This window comes from Mirounga angustirostris, unplaced genomic scaffold (assembly GCF_029215605.1).
Source record: "Mirounga angustirostris isolate CCGP_5_RB_7025 unplaced genomic scaffold, mMirAng1.0.hap1 SCAF_8, whole genome shotgun sequence".
In the NCBI taxonomy this organism is placed as follows: domain Eukaryota; kingdom Metazoa; phylum Chordata; class Mammalia; order Carnivora; family Phocidae; genus Mirounga; species Mirounga angustirostris.
The window spans coordinates 102,881,875-102,903,579 of record NW_026991716.1 but is presented as its reverse complement, the minus strand read 5'-3'; the positions used below and the strand labels follow the sequence as shown (position 1 = coordinate 102,903,579).

Genomic DNA, 21,705 nt, shown 5'->3' with positions numbered 1-21,705 from the left:
AAGAACTTGCACTTTGTTCATCTTAAGGGTATATCATGTTACTTAAATATGAAACTAAAAGCTACTAGGACATATGTTACACTAAATTACATTGTTTAATATTGCAATTTAATCTGTTAAAAAGGAGTTTATGCTTTTAATCCTTGAAATATTAATGCAACATGCACCTTGAAATACTATTTATAAATAAAGGTGTCTGCTAAAGCTTAAACATAGGCAAGGTGTATAGGCCGTTAACCACTCTTAATCAGTGGCTTGGAAAGTCTCATCTTGGGGCGCCTAGGTGGCTCAGTCAGTTAAGCATCCGTGGACTCTTGGTTTCAGCTTAGGTCATGATCTCACAGTCGTGGGATCAAGCCCCACTTTGGGCTCTGGGCTCAGCTTGGAGTCTGTTTTAGATTCTCTTTCCCCCTCCCTCCTGCTCACTCTCTCTTTCTCTCTCTCTCAAATAAATAAATAAAATCATATATGTTAGTAGCAGAGCAGTTATTATTAAACATAGTTACTGCATTGTTGTAGGGCAGTTACTAATGTTTGCTTGTTTCTCGCTTATAGTTCACTGAGTAAAATGAACTGGCAGGGAGTTTGGAAGAATAGCTAGCAAAGAAGTAGTCTCTGATTTGAGGGCTCAGAGAATTATCCTTAAAAAAGTCTAAGAATTGGGACCAAATACTCAGAATATTATTAAAATACTTCTGAAAATAAAAGTCCTCTTCCAAGAGGTCTTTTTCAATTTAGTGCAATCAGATCTGTCATGCCCTGTGGAATCATAAGAACTAAGTATTCCTTAAACTTGGTATAAGTTTGATTCCAAATAATTGTAAGTCTTGTGCAAAGAAATAAAAGTTCTTCAGGGGAAGTTTCTGCCTCTGTAACTGCTCCATCAAAAGAAAACTATGGCTAAATCTCTGCTATAAGATAAATTTGTTATTCTAATGGCCAGGCCCATTATTTCACTTACTGAGATCTATTAAAATCTATCATTTTACAGAAAATTTTGGTGAATAAATTGCCTATAAAAATATCTGATAAATACCTAATAAATTTTTCCGAGTTGTTTAAAATGCTGTCTTGTCTGGTGGGAGAAAGTTAGTCTTTTAGGCATTGGTTTTGAAACAAGAATTTTGAAGTGTTCACTTTCCCTCTTGCCCAGAGAGAATTAGGTTCTTTGTGCTCATGAATCAAATCTGTTGACTGAAGGAAGCCTTTCCCAATAGAGATATGGAATATAATGTTAAGGATTGGGAGAAGGAGACTTATAAAATGGTTTATTGATTAAACTTTTATCCATTTTAGCATTTTTCATCAGTTTATCACATAATTCACTTTTATGTGTAGTGAACCAGAGGCCAGAAATATGCAGGGATAAACTTACAGAAATTATAAGTCTCAGACACCCAAGACAATATGAGATTAGTACTGAGGGCTAATTTCTCCATGATTTGTCATACTCCCTTCTTGGTTCTAGACGTGTCCTTATTTATACCATATATTTTATTAAATTTATATATGAATGTGGTTAGGTGTGTCCTTCGATTCAAAGGCTTTTGGGGACAGAAAGTCAAAGTGAAAGAGCATTTTCTCCAATCCAGATTTTTTTTTTGTGATTAGGCCTTCAGCCAAAATTTCCAACTTCCACTTGTTTATCAAGTGTGATATTAACGAATAGGTGCATACAATTTAGCCAGAAGCCTGGATATTCTTCTCAAACTGGCACTCACATATAACAGTGGATTAGCCCTAGAATACATGGAGTATATTCTTGCAACGTAACCTGACTTACAGATTTAAGGAAGGAAATTCTATTTTAAAATAAACACAAGATTAAGGAACCTGCAAAATTCACATTAATTCTTAGAAAAAAATCACAGAAGATTTTAGTGTTATAGGCTGTTTGGGGCTCCCTTTCTTGACATACTGTCCTCTCCCTGCTCTAACCCCTCTCTGTCTTTAGGCTAAGTCACTGGAAAAGTTCCAGAACATCTTAGAAGACACTGCATGAATATTGATGGGATGAATATATTCACTTTAGATTTAGTAAGATTATTTTAATGGAAATCATAATCAGAAATGTATAAAAATAACCTAAAACCCTGATTGTTGAAATTCCCTCTTGAAAATCCAGATATCCTGTAAAGTAGATCAAACCCAAAAGGAAGTTTGGTTGGGATACTATATTTCAAAAGAGGATTTTTAGCCATTAAGAAATAGGATTCCGGTGAGGGTCAGAGTAGATGCGTCAGTTTGCATTCTAGAATTTAGAATATTAGGATTCTGGAGTTTCTGATTTTCGAGTAACCCCTGCAGAAATAAGCTAAGCTAGGCCTTAGTTGATTGAGGCTGAGTTACTGTGCAGTGGGTAACGGCAGCTCTCTGCTGAGTGCTTTCCACCATGTGCCATGCGCAGTGTTTTATATTCATGGACTCATAGTGCCTTGTAAAGAATGCCTTGTCCCTTTTTACAGATGAGAAAACAGAGACTCGAAGAGAGTAAGTGACTTGCCTGGGATCTCACGCTCAGCTAGTTCTAGAAGCAGCCTTCAGTCCCAGGTCTTTCTGACTCTAGGGTAGTGTTTTTATGGTCTGTTGTTTCCAATATAGAAAACCAATTTGCTATGGTGGGATAACTTTTATTTTCTTAGTCCTTTTCATATAAGGATCTGTAAAGAGTGACCAAAAGTGTCTAAATCTCAGTCTTCTGACCTATAACATAACGCAGCCCAGAATGTTGAAAGATCTCTCAAATCAAGGTTTCAAAATAATTTAGATTTAACTTTGATGAAAAGAAGTAGGAAAAATAATGGGAATTATAACGTCATTCCGGTTTTCAAAAGGAGAAAATATGATGCCTCTTGAGTACTACTAATGGTGATGTGACATTTCTCAGGAAGACTTTTAAAGACAAAGACACAGCAATCACTGGAAAGCTTCATGGATTCACTAACAAGCCAGATTTGCTTCTTGGACAGGCTCTCCAGACTGTTAGATCCATGAAATTCAAAAGGCAAAGCAACTGACCTTGAGCATGGTACTTTGCAAGGTCATTTCTCAATATTTTACAGACAGAGCAAGATAAACAGAATTTAGGTTCAGGAATACATTGCTAGATCAATAACTGGTTGAATAACTGTACCCAATAGGTGACTGATGTCTAGCTGAAGATATATTTCTGATGGTATTTGACATGGCTCAGTCTTCCACCTTGCAATAATTTTTATCAGGTGTCTATAAAAGTCCTGATTATCCAAAATTTTTGTAGGAGGAAGAGAATGCATATCTAATGAACCCATAGCCAGAATCAGAATATAAAATCACTTTTACAGGGTTTAATAGGCAGAAATGTGGAAGACTGTTCTCAGGTTTAGAAACTGAAAAACAGGGGCACCTGGGTGACTCAGTCGGTTGAGCAGCTGCCTTCAGCTCAGATCATGATCCCAGGGATTGAGCCCTACATCAGGCTATCTGCTTAGCAGGAAGCCTGCTTCTCCCTCTACCTCTGCTACCCCCACTGCTTGTGTTCGTGTGCTCTCTCTCTCTCTCTTTCAAATAAATAAAATCTTAAAAAAACAAACTGAAAAACACAAGTAAAAATAGAGAGTGATATGATTTGAGGGTTTGAATTCATTAGATTTTATTATAAGACATTGTTATCTTTAGACATAAGAAATATAGCTGTGTGAACAAAAATTAACGAATTCCCTTCCTTTTTCCTATCAGTAATCTTGTGGAATATAAAAACTTTTACCAATATTTATACAATGCTCATTCAGAATGATACACCTCATTGATAAATTGCACCTATATAGAGTGTTTGTAGTCAAATTATATCAGGTGCATGTTGCAAATTATGAAATACTGTTAAACTCACCAGAGTCTTATATTATGATGCTTTTGTTTAACTCTGGCCCAGTAATTCTCTTTCCTTTTTTTTAAGATTTATTTATTTATTTGAGAGAGAGGGGGGCGGGTGAGAGGCAGAGGGAGATGTTCAATCCCAGGACCCTGAGATCATGACCTGAGCAAAAAATAAGAGCCGCTTAACAGACTGAGCCATCCAGGTTCCCTGTAATTCTTTCTCCTAAGTTGTTTTCATAATCTTCCTTTTGCAGGAAACTTTTTGAAAAATATTTTACCTTTATTGTTAGATCCTTACAACTTTTTAGAGAGAGCATGTGGGAATTAAATGAAAATATATGTCCATTTTTCTTTTCTGCGGTTGTTTCCTCCTACTAAAGTATAGATTCCCTGAGTTTGAGGACCCTGTCAGTCTTCATTACCATGACCGTCGAGCCTACGACAGTGCCTGGCACATGGTAGTTGCTTGATAAATATTTTTTAAAAGAAATAATATCTTGGATGATTTTAACTAAGCTCATCTGTCAGATATTGACTCCATATAGTATAGTTTGCTCTTAGCCCCTATGATTATCAATGAATGGTTTGACCTTATGCAAAAGTGAACAACTACTCAGTAGGCCAGTCAACATGAAAAGAAGCTAACTGCAGATTGACGTGTATCTTACACCTATTGTAGGTTAGCTATGTTAAATTTTCTAGTAACAGCATGTCAAGTATTGTAAAATAATACAAGTATTGGTAGTAGTTACTAATTATATGCCACAATTATATGACCACTAATAAAGAGACTTGGTGCATTATTATGTGAGGAGATATAGGAGTCAGGATAACAGAGCTATGGATCAGAGGACTCCAGTCAAATTCTGATGCAACTACTCTTATTAGTTGTCTGATGTCACAGTAACCACGCTCTCAGTTTCTCCATTTGTACAATGGACATAAGACTAGTAATTATTTCACAGGGTTGGTGCAAGGATTAAAGGACACAGTCCACATAAAGAGATTAGCACAGGAATAATAAATGTGAATAATAAAGGCAAACTCCTTTATGCAGATGAAATTTCTTCTCAGAAAGATGTGACCATCCTACGCCACAGGCAGGAATTTGGGAACCAGCCCCTCGAACCCAGGTCCCTCCAACTCCAAATTCTATTTGCATTCTAGCTGTGCTGCTTTAACATGATATGAGAAGAATGCTAGAATGATGTTCAACTACCAGCCAAAATACAAAGGGTCTGAATGGCCTTTCAGGAAGAAAAAGCAGGCAAATGAATAAAATAAAAGGAGAACACAGAATAGAAAAATAAAATGTCCTGGCCCTGTGTCATCTGCACAAATAGAGAATACTAAGTACTACATATCTTGTTGTTGAACAGAGGGAGGAAATAATTTTACAAATATTTTATAATTGTTTTTTTTTTCAAGATTTTATTTTATTTATTTGACACAGAGAGAGAGAGACAGCTAGAGAGGAAACAAGCAGGGGGAGTGGGAGAGAGAGAAGCAGGCAGGCTCCCGGCCAAGCAGAGAGCCCGATGCGGGGCTCGATCCCAAACCCTGGGATCATGACCTGAGCCGAAGGCAGACGCTTAACGACTGAGCCACCCAGGTGCCCTATAATTGTTATTTTAATAGTCAAAATAATTTCATCTATTTACATGTATTTTGACACTGTTAAAAGACAGAACTTTTTCTCTTGTTTATAAATTGCTCTGGGCAAGCATGTAAGAGTGAGCAAAATTTAAATATTTAGTCTACTTTATCATGATGGTATTTTTCTCAATTGTGTACTATCGTTTATGTATGAACCTCCTTTATTTTGTTTCCACAGAATGCTGAGGTTTCTGTTTTTGAAGTAAATATACGCTTTGTTGGTGGACTACTCTCAGCTTACTATCTGTCTGGTGAAGAGGTAAGATGAAACTGTTAAAATTACGTTTTGGTGGTAAAATTTGCTTTTTGTGGCATCTATTCTCATATTTTGATGGACCTCTAGCATACACTGAATTTCCTATAATATATACTCATTAAACGAGCACACTGGGAAAGTTGGGCACAACATGTTCTGAGGATACGGTAAGCAATGCCTTTTAAAAAGCCTGGCTCTGTTCTGTTAGGCGTGAGGTGATTCCAGCTATAAATTAGATATGCCTGTGGACAAATTAAAGAGGTTTAGTGAAGTGACAGGCTTGTGGATGAATTTGTTTTCTTTAAAAATTATTTTAATGTTAGCATAATGTTAGTTTAATTAAAACCTTTTGAAGGTGGAGAAGGTTTGACAAGTACGGTCTGAAAATTACAGTATTTAAGAAACTGAGGAGGTAAGTGAGGTACTCAGCCTTCCAGTGAGAAGTCCTGTAGGCCAGTGTCCGTGTGTAAAGTGCTTTGGAGCTCTTCCTAGAGTGAGACTTAATTAATTATCTGCTCGGAGGAAAGCAGCAATTTTTAATTTAGCTGCCTTTTATTGATAGATTAAGAAAGGATTTTTGTATCATCCTTATAAGAGCGCAGATGCTATTTTCTTGAAAGGGTTTGGACAACTTTATGAGTATCCTAAGTGTCCACTAAGAGTTGTTGGAATGGACTTCACCTTTAATGTGGACAGTATTAAAAGCTGACGTCAAGGAAAAACAGTCACATATTTCAATTGCATGTCAATCAGATTTGTGTGAGCCTCAGCATTCTGGCTGGGGAAAGAATGGATCTTACCCAGTATAGTATTTCATGTATTTCTATGCTCCTTCAAAACAGATTTAAGCAGAGCAATAAATGTTTAATAAGAAAAGCTGCTTTATTTTGTTCCTGTCTCCCAGGTACTTTCCTAGCCATAACAAAACAGCCTGCACAATCTGAACGTTCTCTCTTTCTTGAGATTTTATTCTCTACCATAGATATTTTGAAAGAATATAAATGACTCTATATCTGTCCTGTTTAAGTGTTAAGTTCTTTTCTTCATTATGGACCCTGTCACCTTATCAGCCAGGGTAAAGAGACTTGGCACATTATTTCTCTTTTTCCAGGCCCACATCACTTCATTTGTTCAGTTTGGTTTAGGATGTTCCAAGCCTTAAGCCAGGGAAGCCATATTTTTAAAAAGTCATACTGAAAATTAATATTATTTTAGCTAGAAAGTTTCTGCTCTTAGAATATTTTTCTTTGAAAAAAAAAAAAAGAATATTTGTCTTTGAGTATCCAGTGCCTGTATTCTCCTTCTTTTTGACATGACATACTTAGGATGAACTTGGTTTTAACTTTCTCATCATTTATGTGGCAGTGAGATAATTTGGAGGAAATAAGAACTTCATCCTTCTTTACCAGTGCTCACATAGGATAACTGAGCATACAAAGCGAAACAAATAACATTTCTTTTAAATATGCATCATGTTTAATTAGGATATTTTTTCACTTGTAATGGTGTCTTAAGTTTATATACATCCGTTGCAAGTGAAAAAATATCCTAATTAAACATGATTATCTGTGAGTTTATATAAACTATATAAATATACCCACAGATATTTTGCCTATAGATAAAATCATTTGCCTCAGATCTTGTAAAGGTACTTTTTTTATTCCGTATTTAGCTAACTTTAGTAAACAAAGTACTACAAAGAACACCTCCATTGAAAATAATTGTTCTTTTAATGTATTTGCTTTGTCCTTAATCCCACACAAAACATAGTTTTTATTACGCCTTGATTTTCTGTATTGTAATTTTATAAAAATTACTAAAGGTATTTCCCTTCTTACATTATATACTTTTCTGTTTCTATAGAATACACTTTACTTCATAAGGATTCATCTACTCAGCATAGTTTTTGCATAACCCATCCCTAAATGTTGGCTTGTTTCCAGTATTCCTGTATTTTGTACAAGGTAGCTATAATCAGTTGATAAATATTTATTCTCTAAAGTGGGATTGCTGGATAAGAAGTGGTTAGTACTAGACTGTTTTAACATCGTTTCATCTTTTTTCCTCTCAGCTACCTCATCACTGACAATTTCTGACCAGTGCGCTCAGAGGAGTTGGCTATTAGGAATGTGGTCAAGAAAAACTATTTTACTCCAAGTCTGTACTTGAGCTATTTATCTCCATATCCAAATGAAAAAAAAAAGGGGGGGGAGAATTCATTAATAGAGAAAAACATCAACATAGCCAAATTATGAATTACTTGGTTTCAGATTGTTGATAAAGTTCTGTACTATACATTTTTATGTAAATCAAGGTATTTACTAAGATAGTCTAGGCAAATTCATCTTCCAAGATTACCTTATAGTGGGGCTACTAAATTACTGTAATTTGACATTCTCATTTCATTGCTGAGGCTCAGGAGTATTTTGAGAACATCATATAAATCACCATCAGAACTAGATAGCCCCACATTGATATAAGCGCAAAATTCTTAAATTTATATTGCAAAAACAGAAGAGGAAGTACCACTGGTTTGTGTTACATGCTCCAGGAAAACTATAATTAGAAACACTCAATAGTAATCAAGAATGCCAGTGGAACTGTAAACCCAACCAAAATTACAATGGTAACATGACATACCTGTTGATAAGTAGTTTGACTATAGGGACATATTCAAAAAATTTTAAAACACCCTAGCTCATTTAAAATATTTTGTAGTGCCTTAAAAACAGTCAGCCACGGGACGCCAAAAAATAATCAGCCACAAGATTTTCAGTCTATATAAGAAATGCAAACAATCTCAAGAATTACAGTTAGGATAGAGATAAAATGAATACCAAATAGGAATGATCAGTATTAAATAGAAATAAAAGAGATAGTATTGCTCTATTATAAGCTCAAGGGAAACCAAAGTCCTCATTGGAGACAGTAAATAGCAGTATCTAGAATATCATTACCCAAAATATGTTCTACAGAGCACTAGTTTCTTTAGATATGTGAGGATAAGTCTGTATCTGTATACATACTAAAAATAAGTTCAGAAAAAGCTACATCTTATATTCTGTCTTAGAAATTCACCATGTACAGAAAAAGAAACTAATTGAATTTATTTATCCCCGTGTTTAACATACTTCCTTAACTGTAACCTTCCTCCTTTTTTCTTAATTTAACATTTGCTAATCCTGAGTTACAAATACTGTTTCCCAGAACAAATTTTGAGAAACCCCAATGTGGAATAAGAGTAACCTAAGCAAAAATGATATTGAAAATTGGCAAATGCGAAACAAGACATTACAAGAGAAATTGATATATGTGCAAAGTAGCATGTATGAATATACCACATATTATTTGTTTTACAGTAGAAACCAATGGCTTTATTAAGCAGGAAGTGAATTTAACAGGATACAGTGATGCCACAGCCTCCTAGTAAGGGCTGAAAAACAAGTTGGAAGTAAGTCTCAAGTGGCCACAGAGAATCTCTGTGGCTCAGTAATCACTCTGGGGCATCCTAGAATTAATAAACATGCCCTATTTTTTCTACCCTTGTCAAGACACAAAGGCCCAAGAGAAAGAGATCAACTGACAGTTTGGTTTACATGTGGCCCCTTAAGGATCTTGGGGAAAGAAAGAGAGGATATGATAGAAGTCGTCTATAGGGTTTGAATTCAGTATCCTTTGAACACTGAGTATAGATAATTCCTGAACATGAAATTGAAGCCTTATTAGAAGGGTGGGAAGAATAAATGTTTGGAAGCCAAAAAAAAGACTTGGTGAGTAAGGGTGTCAGAGGAAACAAACAAGCCATATGGAAACTGATAATTTAATGATATGCTTGAAAACACTCTTCCTGATTTGCAAAACTACTTTATTCTGTAAATTAAGAGAGAACATTTGGAACTACGAAGGTATTACTCCTCAGAGGAGACATTTGACTAGTATGCTTTATGTATGTGAACTAGAAAGACAAAACACCAACTCCTGGATGCTAAAACGACTGAAGAACTAGCTTTCAATGAAAAAAAAAGATAACAGAGACATCTGATCTAACACTGGGGTAACACACATAATGGATTCTTACATTAGATCAGTTTACTCTGCCAGGATATCCTTCATTTCAAAGGGAGCAAAAGTATTTTTCCCCAAATTCACCAAAAGAAATCCAGTGCTCCATACACCCGTACAAAAGATTGCTAAAGGGCTTCCTGCAAAGAGAATTAGCTAATGCCACTAAGTTTAGGAATGTCAAGGGAGAAAACATATAGGAGGGGGGTAGGATTTTGGAGTGGGGAAGAGAGAAATAAGATGGAGAATGTGAGTTTATTGGTAGAAGGATTTACTGTTTTCACGTAATAGGATTCAGATATTTGGGCTATCTAGGGGGCTAGCCCTTGATTTTGTAGAGTGTATTTAGTGATGAATAATTATAAAAGTGTTTAGAAATCTCTTAGAAAATCAGGATGTATTGATGGTGTTGCCTTTCAAACTGTGTCTGCCACAGTCCATGAGGATAAAGTCATCTTCCAGACCATCCGCCTCCTGCCTTATTCTGCAAAGAAATTAAAGTGACTTATAAGAAATGTGCATAACACACACAGAGCTGTAGAAAACAGAGAATAAAGTCAGACTATATTTTTTAATTTAAGTTTTTATTTTAATTCCAGTTAGTTAGCATACAATGTTAGAATAGTTTCAGGTGTACAATATAGTAATTGAACAGTTCCATACATCAGTCTGTGCTCAGTAAGACAAATGCACTCCTTTATCCCCACCATCTATTTCACCCATCCCCCCACCCACCGCCCCTCTAGTAACCATCACTTTGTTTCCTATAATTAAGAGTCTGTTTCTTACTTTGTCTCTCTCTCTCTTTCTCTTTCTGTCTCTCTCTTTTTTTCCCTTTTTTTTGTTTGTTTCTTAAATTCCACATATGAGTGAAATCATGTGGTATTTGTCTTTGTCTGACTGATAAAGTCAGAGAATATTAAAGTTGCAGGTAAGATTAATAAACAGCTGGTACAGCCAAGTAGGCTTTGGGCAGAAATTTGTCTTTGGGTTTCCTAGCAGCCAGAGCAAAAAAGGGGAGAAAATTAATAGTAATTTGGTTTTCCTTTTTTTATGAACACTAAAAATTGGATAACATAAAATTACCCACAAATAATATCACCTTATACATACTAAATTTTCCATAAAATGTAGAACTATCTGGTATAAACAGGAAGGAGAAAAAAAACAAACAGATCCACCAGAAATACATTAACATTCCCCAAATCCTGCCTGTAAAAATTGGGCTCAGATTTATCCTGTCTGGATAGTAGTTTAATCATGGTCTCTAATAAAGCTGATTGGAATCCAGGAAGCAAAGATATCAATAGAGGGCGTACTTGCAAACACACACACACACACACACACACACAAAGATTTAAAAAACATGATCATAATACCCTAACAGCAAAATATATTAAGCCTAGGGGTACCTGGGTGCTCAGTCAATTAAGTGTGGGACTCTTGACTTGGGCTGAGGTCATGATCTCAGCATTATGGGATCGAGCCCCATCTCAGCCTCCACACTCAGTGTGGAGTCTGCTTTTGAGATCCTCTCCCTCTGCCCCTCCCCCCACTAATGCTTTCTCTCTCTCTCTTTAAAATAAATAAATAAATAAAATCTTTAAAAAAATTAAGCCTGTATAATGAATAAATGACAGATCTGAGCAATGCTTTAAAAAGAAGGCTTGAAATAATGGCATAATGAAATAGAAAAATTAGGTAACCAAATTCTTGATCAATATTTATTATATGTGATAGACAATGAAAATTTTTTAGTAAAATTTATGTATAATGCCACAATCAAAATATAACACTGGGCATAATGATACACATATTTAAAATTGTGAAACTACTTGAAATTTTAAAAATCATCTCTTAACTGGATCGGGAGTGAATCTATAATATTAAGGTAGACTACTCAGCAAACAACTAAAGTATAAGCATCCCTTTAAATTCTGTGGAAAGTAGCCCATGTTTTTCTAGAGAAATACATTTTAAATGTTTATATTATGAAAAAATTACTATATGGTTAACTGAGTCTCTATTAGAGGAAAAGAATCAAGAAGAAAGGGAAATAAAATTAAGAACATTAAATACATTGTAAAATGAGAAAAGGGCTGGATTTACAAAGCTTTTTCTCACTCCTTTTCATCAATATTCTCTTTTTTTTTTTTTTTTAGAGAGAGAGGGGGAGGGTCAGAGAGAGAGGAAGAGAAAGAATCTCAAGCAGACTCCCTGCTTAGTGCAGTGGGGGGCTCAATCTCAAGACTCCGAGATCATGACCTGAGCCTAAATCAAGAGTCAGAAGCTTAACCGACTGAACCACCCAGGCAAGCATCAGTATTCTTACTGAGAATAATTGTCCGGGAAAGAACCATATTGGATGAGGTGGTTAGAGGGGCTCCATCAGCAGGAAAGCTCCCATGGGGGGGTGTGTGTGTGTTTGGGCAGCATAGCACACTGACATGGCGGTGAGATTGGACAGCCGTGCAAATAAAACACTGAGTCACAACCTGAGAGAAGTAGCTCTTCAGTGATGCATTCGGGCCACGTGATGCAGTGTCCTTTGCACTGGGACATACCTGAAAATAAAAGCACCTCAAATCCCTGCCCTGTGGATTTTAGTTTCTGCTGAGGAAATGTAACTCTCATAAACCCAAACTGGGAAACTTGGACAGACCTGTAAGAAAAAAGGTTTGTGTTTTGGTTTGTTAGTTTTGTTTTTGCTGTGATAGGATGAGAAGGCAGAAAACTGACTTAAGGATATCCACATGACCCGACCATGTCTCCAGCTTCTTAGCTCTTCAGCCAGTTCTGCACCTTAACAGCAAATAGGCTTGTAATCGTGCCACACAACCCTTCTTGCCAACCTCCACTGGTCCCTGTGCCTTCATAAATTGAGTCTTTTGATTTGGCCTACAAAGAAAGCCTTTATAGCCCAGACTCAGCTTACCTTTTCTGGTTTTGTTCCTTATGCCTCTCACACACCTTCCTCTCTTAACAACAACGTGCATTTTTCCCCCTACAATACTCCAGGCACATCTGTGTGGTTTTATATCCACATTTGCTCTCCCTAGAATGGCTTTCACCTGCTCCTTCCACCTGCCCCAACCCAGATATCACCCTGCAGTGAAGCCCTCCCTGACTGCCGTGGTCAGGCCAGCTCCACTCTTGCAAGGGGGAGCCAGGGACTTCCTTCTCTGCATTCTCTGCATATGCTGTTATCATGCTTTGTTTATGGCCCTGTTACTTCTTCATCACCCCTTTCCCCGGGAGAATTTGTACAGTTCAGAAATAAGGATTCTGTTTCTGCTGTTTTTATAGCCCTTTGCTTAGCACTGTGTGCCTAGCGCTAGAAAATATTTAGTAAATGTTTGTGCCTAAACCTTTATTAAGCTTTCTGTGACCTTTGTTTTTTAAAACCCCAGCAGAAAAGTCTCCTAACTTTTAAAGCAAAATCTGTACATTGATAACACAAATAAGCAAGTGGCCTGGGAGATTGAGGTAGTGTGCGGAGACAAAAATATAATAAGGTGACTAAAAATATGCACAATCTCTAATCCCGTGTGTAAACCCCTTACAACTCCACCCCACTCCCTACCTCAACCTCTCCTACTAACCCCAGAGGAACATCTACTTTTTTTAATCTATTCTAGAAATGCTGGTTCTGTGAAAGAGAAAGTTTTGAAAACCAGTGAGCCTAGAGGCAATACCAAAATTTAATTAATTACCAGATATTATTGGTCATTTATAGTGGACCTTTTTTTTTTTAGACGGAGGGAGGGGCAGAGGGGGAGAGAGAGAGAGAATCTTTTTTTTTTTTTTTTTTTAAGATTTTATTTATTTATTTGACAGAGAGAGAGAGACAGCCAGAGAGGGAATACAAGCAGGGGGAGTGGGAGAGGGAGAAGCAGGCTTACCGCTGAGCACTTGATCCGAGGACCCTGGGATCATGACCTGAGCCGAAGGCAGATGCTTAACAACTGAGCCACCCAGGCACCCAGAAAGAGAGAGAGAATCTTAAACAGGCTCCACGCCCAGCATTGGGCTCTGATCTCACCACCCTGAGATCAGGACCTGAGCCAAAATCAAGACTCGGCCGCTCAACAGACTGAGCCACCCAGGTGCCCCTTTGGTGGACCTTTTAAATAGAATTGACATTAAAGCATTTTGTGAAATTGTAAATCTAAGAAGAAATTATAAAAGTGAATGAGAAAGGGATTATACAATGTATATTTGCTCTAGTTTGAGGAAACTATTCAGCTACAACTTTCTTAGCCATTTAATGGTACCCTTATGCTACTTTCCAGAAAAAGAACAATTTTAATCATATTTACTAAATGGTATTGTCTCCTTATGTTATTTTGTACTGATGTGTTTGACCCTGTGATTTCTTAGAAGTTTAGATTGATCCTTACATATACTTTAGGTATTAAATTTACTATTTAGCATTTATTATTATTGAAATTTTATAAAAGAAAGGAATATGATATACTGAATAAGTATTTTCACTTAAGGTTCAAAGTCATACTAGATTATAGTAATTTTGCTTATTAAATTTCCATGGTTAATGAGTTCCAACTGTCTCTCATTGAATATACAATTAGAAGTTTCATTTGTACTTTAAAAGAGATCTAGGAGTATATGGGATTGACTATAAATAATATATATTTTAGTCAAATGAAATGACTATGTTTTTTTTTGTCCTAGAGTGAATTACTAAAATCGTATCTATTCCTTAACTCAGGTTTGCTGTATGTGTTTCTCTATTTATAACAAATCTATCCTGTATTTATAATTGTTTTCAAAAGCATAGAATTTTATCAATTGTAAGAACTTTATCTCTACAATTCACAAAAGCAATTCTACAGTTTGTTAATAATTCCAGCTCTAAAACTTTTTCATGCTAATGTATAAATGGCGGAAGCTGGTGGTCTGATTTCTATCTGATTATAAACCAAACAAGACTGCTTGGCCCCCAAAGGAAAGGGAAAGTAAGAAAATTAGCTTGTTTCTTTCTTTTCTTTTCTTTTCTTTTAAGTAAACTCTGACTCCAGCATGGGGCTTGAACTCACAACCCCAAGATCAAGAGTTGCATGCTCTACCGACTGAGCCAGCCAGGCGCCCCTAATTTGTTTCCTAATGAAATATTTGTATCCCTTTTAGTTTAGCACAGTGCCTTGCACATAGTAAGCAAACTACAAATTCACATCAGTAAGTGTAGACCTAGGTTAGGATATAGTGACAACCTCAAAAATCTCAGTGATTTAAGACAATATGCTCTGTACATTGTTTATGTTCTGCCCACGCCACATGCTCTGCCCATGACTGCTTTTCATCATCCTGCATCCAGAGCCCAGCTGATGGAGCAGCTGCCATCTGAACCATTTCCGTTTGCCAAAATGGGAGTCAGGGAGTTGGAGGGTGGGGGTGCAAAAGAGAATCTAGTAAATGCACACTGGCTTATAATGCATATGTCAGAAAGACCCTAGTTACTTCAACCCATGTCTCATTGGCCACAGCAAGTCACATGGCCACTGTAACTTTAAAGGTTGGGGGAGGGGCTGCATTGTACCACCTTATCCCTGGGAGGAAAATTTAGTGGACAGTGTTAATGACTGCCACAGTGGCCACTGACTTGGGTTAAAATGTATAGCCTTCCCAACCACCGGGAGCAGCAGAAGATAGGAATTCGTGAGGAGAGAGGAAATTTTCCAACGATCTCCAAATTGGAATCCGTCTGTAGCACTAGGAAATCCGTCTGTAGCACTAGGACAAGACTTCCTCCCCGTGGCACGAAGATAGTAAGTGCAGTGTTGTGCCTCGGGATAGAAATACTAGTCTTCAGTAACTTTTCAAGTAAAAGGCTACTCCTCTAGCACTTGCCTGCTAAGATCTGCTTCTCCAAGAAATATCTTCCATTCTAGACTTCTCCCCTAATTTTCCAAATTTTAAACAGTAATGTTGACAGACCTACACTACCCTATACAAAAAGAATGCTGTTGCCCCCATTGCTGTTGTCTGATGTGGGAGTTAATCATTGCTTGTTGGCAGCACCCTGCTGTGTTGATCAGACATTGAGGACCTGGTGCTTCTCCTTCAACCACTTTCTCTTTGATTTAAGTGTTTCCCAGGCCAGTCATTTCTTGTTTTACAAAAGTCTAATGAAAGAGATGAGGTAATATATTTAGATTTATGTCGAATCATTTCATAATTCACAATGTTTGTTAAAACCAATACTCCAAATCATTTTTTACTGCCTGAATCCTATCGACATGGATTTCTAGTACTAGATGTGTGTGTGTGTGTGTATTTTAAACAAGTTGTATTTTTCCAGGAATATTCCCGTGTGTTCTTTTTCTTTGAAATTGTGGTGTCCTTTAAAAGGGTACCAAGAGGTAGCTATAGCAAGGAATTTAAAATGTAATAGGGCTAGAAGCAAATTCTTCAGAGTTGTGATAATTTGCCATCTGGTGAATTCACTTACTTAGTGAATCAGCAGATGTTTACAGAATACCTGTTTTGAGGCACTGCAGTTGGTGCTGAAGAAACAAATGAAAGACCATCTCCACTGACAAATATTAATTCATGTAGATTTTGCAACAACCCTATAAAATAAGAATAGGTATTTTTATCCTCATTTTATGGAGGAAGAAACAGAGCCGATTATTAAGTAACTTGCTCAAAGGCCTGCAAAGTGGCTGGGCTTTAAACTCAGGCATTTTAGATACAAGATAGCAAGTAACAGCTAGACATGAGGGATGTCAGACATACACAAGAGATGATGTAGTAGGCTGTAGCCTGAACTCATGAGTCATCGACAGCTAAATGACAACTGAAGGGGTGGAAGGGAATGGGGTTACCCAGAGCACATACCAGACTGAGAAGAGGGCCTTAACATGTAAGCATTAGTGAGAAGAGGGGACTAGAAAAAGAGCCTGAGATGTGGTGGTCCCAAAAGTAGGAGGAGAACCAGTAGAATGTGATTAGCCAAGAGAAAATCGTATTTTGAAAAATGAAGTATTCAGCTGTGTCAAAGGCTTCTGCTAGGGCAAGTTGTTACAAGGACTGAAAAGTATCTTTGGGACATTGCAATACAGAGGTCATAGGTGACTTTACCAAAAATACTTTTGATAGAGTAATAGCACAGAATCGAAATTGGTTTTGATTGGAGAGGAGAAGGTTTTTAAGACAGTGAAGGAAGATGGGATTCAGAGGACAGATGGCCTCAGGAAGCGGTCCTTCTTCCATTGCAGAATGAGAGTGGAGGAGAAAATTGGCACATGTCAGTGACTTGGTAGATTTGGTGGTGGAGAAGTGAGATAATTATCATCTGATGGCTCCTGTTAGCTATATGAAGAAATAGAAGACAAGGACATCTACCTAGACTCAGAGAGAAAACAGACACTGAGATGAGTGTGTGTAATACAGAACTGTCATTCTGGAGAGGGATGACTAGAGAAACATGGTAGAGTTTCTGGACGGTGTCTAGGTTGGTGACCATGAATACATGGTGGTATCAGTCCTCCCAGGTGTCTATTGCTCAGCAGTTCATATGCAAGTATGGAGAAGGTAGGTGGTTGGTTTTAGTTGGGTTTTGCTAGCCAGATGTGACAGAGACAAAGAAATGTATAGGTTTGGGGGTATTGGCAAAAATCTTATTGGAATTACAGACTACAGTGTCCAAAATGAGTATAAAACAGTATGAAGAACAGCAGGTGAGAGATGGGTAGAAAATGGACTGGTTAAATTGCCTGAAGCTTAGTTAAAGTAGTCCCGGGGCAGTAGTAGTAATTTACAGGTGGCTAGAAGCTCTGGAAGTAAAGGCTATATAGGGGGATGTATGAATAAGAGATTTTAACAGTGAGGGAGTTTTGAGTGATATCATGATCCAGGATAACATCACGAGACTAAGTGGTTAAGGAGGAATTTGCCGGAATCTATCTGCATGGCTAACTGTGTAATACATTTTAATTGAAAAAAATCCAGTGTAAAAATCGGCCTTTTAAAGAAAACTGCCAAGCATCAGTGAACTTATTTTTAAATTTGATAAGATATAAACACTGTTTACATTCTATTCATAAATGTGTGTGAAAATATGTACTGAACAAAGGTTGCTGTTTAAACAAAAAAGAGGGAAGTATTCACAGAATATGAAATTTAAATGTAAGATTGTTGGACAAACATTCATGACTCTAGAGTCTTAAGAAGTTAGTACAGATGATTGCAGTTGGCAGTAGATCTATAAACAACACATATTAGCTAATTAGTTGGATCTAATGCACCTATTATATACCTATGCAGAATTGTTTCTTTTAAACTACAACTAGGTAAAATTTTATCTATGATAAATACAGTAAATTTGATCATGGTGAGGTGAATTTATTTTGGATTTTCTTTAAAAATTATATCTTACCTAGTGTATGAAACTATTTTATTTACAAAAATTTGCTTTGGCAAAATTGTTATGGTTTGGGGATTTAGGTATTATCATAGTCCATTTGGGCTGCTACAACAGAATACCAGAGAAGATGGCTTACAAACAACAAACATTTATTTCTCCAAGTTCTGGAGGCTGGGAAGTCCAGATCAAGGTTCTGGAAGATTTACTGTCTGGTGAGAACCAATTTTCAGGTTCATGGGGAGCCATTTTCTCCATGTGTCCTCACATAGCAGAAGGGGTGAAGGAGCCCTTGGGAGGTCTCTTTTATAAGGCCACTAATCCCATTCATGAGGGCTCCATCCTCATAACCTAATCATCTCCCAGGTCCCTACTTCTAAATACCATCACATTGGGTATTAGGACTTATCAAATGAATTTGGGGGGGGCACAAACATTCGGTTCGTAGCAGGTGCCTTCTTTAAGTCCTCTAAAGATTTCATTTACAAGGCTTTCTTGTGTTACCTTTTTATAATGTAGATTTATAGTTTATGTATTCTTTTTTAAGTTTTTATCCTTAAAACAGTTTAGAAACACTGACAAATTGTAGAGTTAACCATTGTAGTAACTGAATCCATTTCTATTACATTATGAAGTGCCTCTAAGAGAGATCTGCTGATATATCTGAATATGCTACCATTAATTGTACATTTGAAAGCAAACAGATCATCTTATAACTTTACTGAAAGTTCTTTTACATTGATGATAAAATAAATGTAAGGCTTGAGGGTAATGTTTGTTTTTAACTTAATAATTGATCTTTATTTTAATTTGAGGTATCCAATTCCTCTAAAACAGTACAAATAGCGATTAATTCCAGGGTCCTGAAAAATGAGGAAATCTAAGAGCTTTATGGTATGGGCATAGAATACAAGAGTTTTTTCCCAGCTCATTATTCTAAGCATTTTTGTTCTGTTTTTCATTTTTGCCATTAGGTAGAAGGTCAGGGTTAGACCAGATAAGCAGAGTAGATTGTCACATTGTTCCCTTAAATTCCATGTGGTTGAGGCATTTACTTGTTTGATCTTATTTTAATAGGTTTTTTTAAGTTATTGATATAATAATAGCCACAGTTCTGATTTATAAATCAGTTAACTTCTGTGTCTCAATTCTTATGGCTAACCTGGTATGTAATTATTAAATAGGGGCTTCTGACTTTAGTCTTCTCTCACAGACTTCCTCTGGTTGACTAGAAAGTACACCTATCACTCAATTTAGGCTTAAACTGCTAATAGAGATAACAACTGTAGCATTTATGTTGAGTTTCTGCTATCTAATCTTTATGACTATCTAATGCTTTATGACTTAGGCTTAGAAGAATACTAACCCAGAGTTTAACTCGGTTATGTGGACCTTAAAGCTCTGTCATCTCATCAGGCACACAGCTATTAACACATTTAGTCACTTATGATTTACATCTTTATCCAGCAAATATTATGTGCCATCTATGATTATTTTGAGCATCTGTTATGTGCCAGGCCATGTTCTTGTCTCTGGAGGATTCAGCGAGGAACAAATTCAACAAAATTCTGGCTCTCATGAAATGGACGTATTACTGATATAATATGATAATTTGGTTCACGGGATAATTTCAGATAGCAATAAGTGCTGTGAAGAAAATGCAAGACAGTTATGGGATAAAAAGTGGTAGAGAGAGGGGCAGGATGATGAGGTCTACTTTAGGTTGAATTGGAGCCAGGACCTAAGTGACACCACTGAATATTTGGAGAAAAGAACATTCTAGAGGAACTTGAGAGTTGAGTTTATGATAGATTTTTCTCTTAACTTTGGGATGAAGAAGAAGAGGAGGAAGACGGTGTTGGTGAAGATAATGGTGGTAATAAGACTGTTTTTTGAGGGTTTATCATGTGCCAATATCAGTACTGGAGAAATTGCATAATCTCCACGTTGTAGATACACTGAAGCTCTGAGCACCTGATTCCTGAGTCATACAGGAGGTGATAAAACTGGGATTAGATCCAGCTCTCTCTGCTTCGTGACCCTGCCCACATAGTATTCCCAAAACCAGAGTTGCCAGGGTTTGTACCACAATCTTTTTTTCTTACTCATTTTTTGTATAAGTAAGAAAAATGTAAAATTGCTCATTTTTTCAACATCTAAACTTCATATAATGAGCCAGCAGCAATCTTCTATAATCTGTGAAATCTTTCACTTCCTGAACAACAAAAAATAATTAAGGCATGAAAACCAAATTGTGTGATACATTCCTAACACTTGTGAGATTATAACAGATTTTTATTCAAGTTATGTTTGAAATTATTTATTCATTGCATTCATGTCATTTTCTGAAACCAGACACAAAAGTTCTTGAATTTTTTTCCAAATAGTTCTTTAGTTGCATTCTTATTTTCCTTCTCCACGTTTTCATTCCCTCACCTTCTTCATCAGTAGAATAAAACACTTCTCATTGTCCAGTGACTACATGAAGCCCAAACCTTGCAATATATAAAAAAAAATGTGATTTTTAGCATCAATCTCTCTTTTTACTCTGAATTAGCATCAAATACAGTTCAAAATGTTGATAAAATTTATGTCTGTATTTCAGTGTGACACTGTAATGATTAAGGTGTACATTCAACTTTTTCTTTAGTAAGGCATGTATTGAGGATGGCAATATTTGAGAGCACTGAATAATGTACATCTACATAATTTAGAAAAAGGAATCATATTTTCAATTTTGAATCATATTTTCTGATAAATAGGAAGGAGAAAAGTAGTACCTAATCATTTCAAATGAAACTAAAATATTCTGGCTTTAATAACAGACATAAATTGTGAAGGTTTACCAATAAAATTGGAATGGTTTTATGTAATTAGAGAATTCCAAAAAGAATTTTAAAATAGCTCATAAGTCTACCATATGTTGGCAGCACTTCAATAAATTTCTCCTGACTATGAATAAAAATTTGGAGTCCTGTTGTCTATTTTCTTTTTTTATTGTATTCACTAAACAGAGGAAGGAAAACTCAGATTTATTGTCATATATCATAAACGTAACTGCAAAAAAATGATTAAGATATCTACTTAAGAAATCATTAAAGATTTGCAGTGAACCAGCATTTAATAGAATGTTGTCCTTTAATTCTGTTAACTATTGTCAAAAGACGAGACTCAAAACGGAGGCCCCTACAGTTTAACTGCGATTACATCCAGTGACCTGGCATTCCGCTAAGGGTTTTTCCTGGGGGTCCATCCATTGTGGAATTTCAAGGTGCCACCTCATATAATAGAGTTTAATTAGTATGCAGATAAATGAGCAGTTCTCACACTTTCAAGTGTTGCCAATCTCATTTCACCAGTGCCTGGAGTTACACTTTCCACTAGTTTGACTTCAGTGCTTTTCCTCCATGTTCAGACAGATGCAGAATAATAATTTACTCTATAAATACTCAAAGTAAAATACCAACACTTCAACTCCCCTGTCCCCTCCCCT

At 36.4% G+C, this 21,705-nt stretch overlaps 1 protein-coding gene across 2 annotated transcripts in view; it reads left to right on the top strand.

Moving 5' to 3' along the window:
• Positions 1-21,705, top strand: part of MAN1A1 (mannosidase alpha class 1A member 1) — a 166,615-nt gene that overhangs the window by 53,461 nt on the left and 91,449 nt on the right. For both annotated transcript variants that reach the window (XM_045865400.3, XM_045865401.3), the window contains one exon: positions 5,690-5,770. In XM_045865400.3, coding sequence (XP_045721356.1) covers positions 5,690-5,770 — 81 coding nt within the window. The remainder of the gene's footprint in view (positions 1-5,689; positions 5,771-21,705) is intronic.